The following is a 7,087-nucleotide window of genomic DNA, read 5'->3' as shown; positions in this document are numbered from 1 at the left end:
CCCGCAGATGGGACCTTGCTTGTTTGTGCGGACCGGTTGCCGGCACGCCGCGGCCCGCTACCGGTCCACAGACCGAGGGTTTGGGGACCCCTGGTCTAAACCAGGAGTGGGGAACAATAGCCTCTTAAAAATTTGTGGACTTCAACTGCCAGAATTCCCCAGCCAGGCTCAGGCATTCTGATCAGGTGGAAATCCAAAGAGAAGAAATATGTCTTGACTGTTCTTTGTCTTAACTCCAGATTCACCGTCCCGCGCGGACGATTCGAGGTCAGTGCGAGAACATCCCAGAAGTCCTGGGATGGATAATCAGACATCTCCAGCTGCGGTAAAGGACTCCTGCACTTACCACGAGGAGTTTAAGCAGATCCTGCTCCCGGTGGTCTACTCCGTCGTCCTGGTGTTGGGTTTCCCTTTGAACTTCGTGGTCATCGTCCAGATCTGGCTGTCTCGGAAAGTGCTGACTCGGACCATGATCTACATGCTGAACCTGGCAATGGCTGACTTACTCTACGTCTGCTCTCTCCCACTCCTGATCTACAACTACTCTCAAAAGGATTACTGGCCCTTTGGTGACTTCACCTGCCGCTTCGTGCGCTTCCAGTTCTACACCAACCTGCACGGCAGCATCCTTTTCCTGACCTGCATCAGCGTCCAGCGCTATTTGGGCATCTGCCACCCGCTCTCCACCTGGCACAAGAAAAGAGGGAAACGTTTCACCTGGGCCGTCTGCGCCCTGGTCTGGATCGTGGTCACCGCTCAGTGCCTGCCTACCTTCCTCTACGCCTCCACCGGGATCCAGAGGAACCGGACCGTCTGCTACGACCTCAGCACGCCGGAGAACTCGGCCGGCTACTTCCCGTACGGCATCACCCTAACCGTCACGGGCTTCTTGATCCCTTTCCTCTCCATCTTGGGCTGCTACTGTAGCATGACCAAGATCCTTTGCCAGAAGGACGAGATGATCGGGCTGGCCGTCCGCAAGAAGAAGGACAAGGCCATCCGGATGATTATCATCGTGGTTCTCGTCTTTGCCATCAGCTTCTTCCCCTTCCACCTGACCAAGACCATCTACCTGATCATCCGCTCTTTTCCCGAGGTCCATTGCCTCACCCGCCAAGCCTTCGCCATCACCTACAAGTGCACCCGTCCCTTTGCCAGCATGAACAGCGTCCTGGACCCCATCCTCTTCTACTTCACGCAGCGGAAATTTCGAGAAAGCACGCGGCACTTGCTGGACAAAGTCAGCTCCAAGTGGAAGCACGATTCGTGAGGATGGGCCGAAAAACGGACGTCAACCGGAAGAAGATCTGATCCCCTACCAAGGACAGGCTGGGTGGTCTTCCCGTTCGGCATCGCCCCTTAGGCAGCCTCGTCTGCCCTTGGCAGCCCCAGGGCCCAACCAGCGGTCAGCCGTAGGAGGCCATGCCAACCCCTGAAGAGGTCCTTTCTCACAGAGCAGAGGAACAATAAGAGTGTAAATACGGGCCTGGCCATCCGCTCTTAGGTTTTGGGTACGAAGGTCTTCAACCGTTGGAGGCCGATTGATTGGACCGGCGGCTCTGGAGATTTCTGGATCCCCCCCTCCCCCCCGCCGTTTGTGTGAAAAAAGACAAGACCAAGCAGAAAAAGTCAAAGAAGGCTGCTTTTATAAACCACGACTACCAAGGAAAATCCCAAGCTAATATTTTTAATCAAAAGGGCAGAGGGGATCTGCCAATCACACCCTTTGTAGGTGCAGACCTTGGGAGGGGGGAGGGGAAAAAAAAAGGAATACCGTGCTTTTACCCGGGAATAAACTAAATGTGGGCATTCTGGTGAGTGACAAACGCGCCAACAATGGCCGTTTCACACTAAGGTGTGTGGGTTTTTTTTTATTTAATAAATGTACAGTTAAGGACCTACCAAGATACACTTTATGGTGGAATAACAGGATTGGAAGGGACCTTGGAGGTCTTCCAGTTTAACCCACTGCTCAAGCAGGAAACCTTATAAGATGTCCAGTCTCTTCTTAAAAACTCCCAGTGTTGGAGCACCCGCAGCTTCTGGAGGCAAGGAGTCCCACTGGTTAATTCTCCTCACTGTTAGGAAGTTTCTCCTTAGTTCTAGGTTGCTTCTCTCCTTGATTCGTTTCCATCCGTTGTTCTGCGGATTGACTAGACTAGAGACTTTGGCATCAACGTGTGGAAAGACTCCAGAGTGGGGTTTACGAGCGTCTCCCACGTGACCTGTGAGATATGTGGATTTAAGACCCTTTGGTGGGAGAGGGGATCGACTGCAGGATCTAAAAGGGATTCCCATCCGGTTAGGAAGAAATCTCAGCCGTTCAAAAGCTCCAGACCTCAGCTATGGACGGGCCCTTGAGAAAGCATTTTGAGGATCAAGAAGTGTGCAGTTCCATTGCACAACCATTCTCCATCCTCTATGGATCCTGGAAAATCTTCCCGGGATCTTCCCAGCAGCCCACCGGAAAAAGGATTTTGACTCCGAGGAACTGTATTTATGCACTTACTTGGAAACATGGACTTGGAAGCAGAATTGAGGTGCCCTTAAAAATTGTGCTCTTTTGTTCTGGGTCTCCTGATTCCAGGAAAGTGTGCGTTGAAGGTTTTTATCGCAAACAAGTTGTCCTTGACTTACAACCGTTCATTTAGCGACGGTTGGAAGTTACAACGGCACTTGGGGAAAAAGGGACTTAGAAGCGTTTTTCACATTTACGACGTTGCAGCCTCCCTGTGGTCATGTGATCACAATTCAAAGCTTTGGCAACTGACTCATGTTTAGGACGGTTTGCAGCGTCCTGGTGTGTGTGTTTGTGTGTGTGTGTGTGTGTGTGTGTGTGTGTTTGTGTGTAACCCTCTTTTGTGACCTTCTGGCCAGCAAAGTCCATGGGGAAGGCAGATTCCCTTAACAAGTGTGTTGCCAACTTAGCAACTTAAGTGATTCACTTAACAACTGTGGGAGGAAAGGCCGTAAAATGGAGCAAAATTCACTTAACAACTGTCTTGCTTAGCAGTAGAGATTTCGGTCGTACGACGAGGACTACCTGTGTACCTTAAATATTCATTAGCTGTACGGATGTTTTTGTGTTTTGCCTTCACTTGCTGGGCTTCTCGCTCTTTTGCTTTGGAAATACATAAAATAAAATGAAATGTCTGGAAATAAGCTGCGGACGCAGAGACCAGCTCCACTCTTCGTGCGTGAATCCAGCACCGGGTTCAAGTCCTTTCCCAAAGAACGTGGCCTCCAAAATGCAATCCCCGAATGCAGGTTTGGGATTCAGGATTGGAAAAGACAAAAAGAAGAAAAATCAGAGCCTTGGTGGAGCAGTGGGCTAATGCCTCCTTAAGTAACACCAGCTGCCTGCAATTAGTGCAGGTTCGCATCCCACCAGGCTCAAGGTTGACTCAGCCTTCCATCCTTCCGAGGTTGGTAAAATGAGGACCCAGATTGTTGGGGGCAATAAGCTGACTTTGTAATAATGCCGCTTGGGGTGTGTGTGAAAGCCCTAATAAGCAGGCATATACATAGAATGAAGGCTATTGCTAAGCTTGTAAGCCGCCCTGAGTCTTCGGAGAAGGGCGGGATATAAATGGGATTTAAAAAAAAACAACACTTGATAAATAATTGTATTTGATGAATGGCATCCTTTGAATAAAATACAAGCCAGTTTCGGGTGTTCAGCCAGGAAGGGCAATGAAATGGCAGCTATTTTTTTTTCAATTTCAGCCCTCGACAGCCACGTGTCGGCTGAAAATTTGTTCCTACAGTTCAGCAGCCTGCAAAGTGGAGACTGGAGCCAGGAAGAGGCTTTTTAAGGAAAGCAATTGACCGCATTGATGATGTGACCTAGTTGGGTCATGAAAGGTCTGCAAGAAAACCACCCAGCTCAGAGAGCACCAAGGACCCCACAGTCCTCCTCCTCCTCTTCCTCCTCCTCCTCCTCTTCCACAAACCCCATCCCCTTCTAGCTCTGATGAAGTTACCTAGTTGGTTCATGAAACATCTGCAAGAAAACCATCAAGCTCAGAGAGAACCAAGGATCCCACAGTCCTCCTCCTCCTCCTCTACGAACCACACTCCCTTCTAGAACTGATGATGTTCCCTAGTTGGGTCATGAAACGTCTGCAAGGAAGCAACCAAGCTCAGAGAGCACCAAGGACCCCACAATCTTCCTCCTCCTCCTCTCTAGAAACCCCATTCCCTTCTAGCACTGATGATGTGATCTAGTTGGGTGACGGAACATCTGCAAGAAAACCACCCAGCTCAGAGAGCACCAAGGACCCCACAGTCCTCCTCCTCCTCCTCCTCCTCCGCCTCCTCCTCCCATTCTCCTTATCCTCCATTTCACAAACCCCACTCCCTTCTAATACTGATGATGTTCCTTAGTTTGTTAATAAAACATCTGCAAGATAACCACCAAGCTCAGAAAACACCACGGATCCCACAGTCCTTTCCTCCTCCTCCTCTTCCTCCTCCTCCTCCTCCTCCTCCTCCTCCTCCTCCTCACAAACCCTCCTCCCTTCTAGCACTGATGATGTTCCCTAGTTGGGTCATGAAATGTTTGCAAGAAAACGACCAAGCTCAGAGAGCACCAAGGACCCCACAGTCCTCCTCCTCCTCCTCCTCTCCGCAAACCCTACTTCCTTGTAGAACTGATGATGTTCCTTAGTTGGGTCCTGAAACGTCTGCAAGAAAAACACCCAGCTCAGAGAGCATCAAGGACTCCACAGTTCTATCCTGAGCTAGAAATGTTCATTTCTGTCAATTGCCCTGAATGGTAGAGGATTTCTTTCCCTCTTTGGAGTCAGGGATGAGATTTATTGTGGGGTGTGTGTGGAAATCATCAATGCATGACTGGGGACATCAGACTTCTAACACAAATTATTACGCCTTATAGTTAAGAACTTGCACATACAATTCCTTCCTTTCAATTGTCAAATGTTGTGCTTTTTGTGGCCAGTGGCCTTGATGCAAAATGTGTGTGTGTGTGCTTGTGTTGTTGTTGGGTTGCAGTGTTTTTTCTATTTTATTTTATTTTGTTTTTTGGAATTGCAATATGCAGATCTTCCAAGCGTGCTGTTAATTTCCTTTTAGTATTTCTCACTCACTTGAATGAGAAGAGTTGAAGTTCACCTGTCTTAAAAGTTGCCAGATCTGAAAAACAGTAAATAAATATTTCAGTTTGACTTCTGGGCGAACTCGTAAGAGGAGTGCACATGTTCCACAATTCAAAAAAAAATAATAATTCTGGCTTTTGTATTGGGGAAAGATTCTCAATTTTTGGTCTATTTCTTTTAGGAGGTATCTTTAAAAAAAAAACACCTGAATATCACTCTAATTGGAGCCTTTGCAGCTTCTGTTTTTTTTCTTCTTTAGCAGCATTCTTACAATCCTCAAATCACAGACTATCCAACCTCATTTTAGGTGAACAGGCCCAGCATCAGTGATTAAGCGTTTGTGAAAATCTTTTGTGATATTGTGAGCTCTTCGGGGCAGGCAGCTGCAGTCGTGTAACTTGCAATATTCCTTCATAAGTAAAAAAAGAAGAAGAAAGAAAAAGTGTGCTTGTGTCTTGATGTACATAGTCATATGCTTGTGTGCTAAAATAAAAAGCTGATGGAAAGGGGGGGGCGGAAATCACACCAGTGGATTCCCTGGGATCATGTTGATGATAGAAGTTTGCAAAAGAGAGAGAGAGAGAGAGAGAAACAGAAAGAGAGAAAGAGAAACACACACACACACAGAGAGAGACTTGGAGACAAAGAGAAACACAGAGGAAAAGAAGAAAGAAAGAAAGAAAGAAAGAGAAAGAAAGAAAGAAAGAAAGAAAGAAAGAAAGAAAGAAAGAAAGAAAAAAGAAAAAGAAAGAAAGAAAGAAAGAGAAAGAAAGAGAAAGAAAGAGAAAGAAAGAAAGAAAGAAGAAAGAGAAAGAAAGAAAGAAAGAAAGAAAGAAAGAGAAAGAAAGAAAGAAGGAAAGAAAAAGAAAGAAAGGAAGATGGAGACAGAGAGAGAGAGAAGGGGAAAGATAGGGGAAAAGAGAGAGAAAACCAGAAAGAGAAAGATGGAGAGAAAGAAAGAAAGAAAGAAAGAAAGAGAAAAAACAAGAAAGGAAGGAAGAGAAAGAAAGAAAGAAAGAAAGAAAGAAAGAAAGAAAGAAAGAAAGAAAAAGAAAGATGGAGACAGAGAGAGAGAGAAGGGGAAAGATAGGGAAAAAGAGAGAGAGAAAACCAGAAAGAGAAAGACGGAGAGAAAGAAAAAGAAAGAAAGAAAGAAAGAAAGAAAGAAAAGAAAGGAGATGAAAGAAAGAAAGAAAGAAAGAAAAGAAAGAGAAAGAAAGAAAGATGGAGACAGAGAGAGAGAGAAGGGGAAAGATAGGGAGAAAGATAGAAAACCAGAAAAAGAAAGACGGAGAGAAAGAGAAAGAAAGAAAGAAAGAAAGAAAGAAAGAAAGAAAGAAAGAAAGAAAGAAAGAAAGAAAGAAAGAAAGAAAGAAAGAAAGAAAGAAAGAAAGAAAAAGAAAGAGAAAGAAAGAAAAAGAAAAAGACAGACCTAGAAAGAGATGAAATCTGGATCTGGAGATAACCTGGGAGTGAAGTTGGATATGGGAAAATCACATACAGCTCATCCTCGACTTACAACCATTCACTTAGTGACCGTTCAGAGTTACAATGGCATTGAAAAAAAATGACCTTTGACTGTTTTTCACACTTTTGGCTGCTGCAGCATCCCTGTGATCAAAATTCGGGTGCTTGGCAACTGATTCACATTCATGACGGTCGCAGTGTCCCCGGGGTGTGTGTGTGTGTCACGTGATCCCCTTTTGTGACCTGACAAGCAAAGTCAATGGGGGAAGCCAGATTCACTTAACGACCATGTGACTAACTGAACAACTGACGAGATTCCCTTAACAACTGTGCCAGGAAAGGTCGTAAAATGAGGCAAATCCCTCTTAACAAGTGTCTCGCTTTGCAACGGAAATTTTGGGCTCCATATTGTAGTCGTAAGTTGAGGACCACCTGTATATAAGTTGGAAAGAAACTTTCGGATCGTCTCATCCGATTTCGTTCGGTGCAGGAACGAATGTTAT

General features: G+C 46.0%; 1 protein-coding gene across 1 annotated transcript; it reads left to right on the top strand.

The window, feature by feature from the left end:
- Positions 1 to 271: 271 nt before the first annotated feature.
- P2RY6 (pyrimidinergic receptor P2Y6) lies at positions 272 to 1,387 on the top strand. Its single transcript, XM_083362808.1, has one exon. It carries the CDS (start codon positions 299 to 301, stop codon positions 1,268 to 1,270), a length of 972 nt encoding a protein of 323 aa, XP_083218934.1. The 5' UTR covers positions 272 to 298; the 3' UTR covers positions 1,271 to 1,387.
- Positions 1,388 to 7,087: the final 5,700 nt, after the last annotated feature.

Source organism: Vipera ursinii (genome assembly GCF_947247035.1).
Source record: "Vipera ursinii genome assembly, chromosome: 4".
Classification (NCBI taxonomy): Eukaryota; Metazoa; Chordata; class Lepidosauria; order Squamata; family Viperidae; genus Vipera; species Vipera ursinii.
Note: the sequence above shows the minus strand (reverse complement) of the source record. Positions and strands in the feature narration are given on the sequence as shown.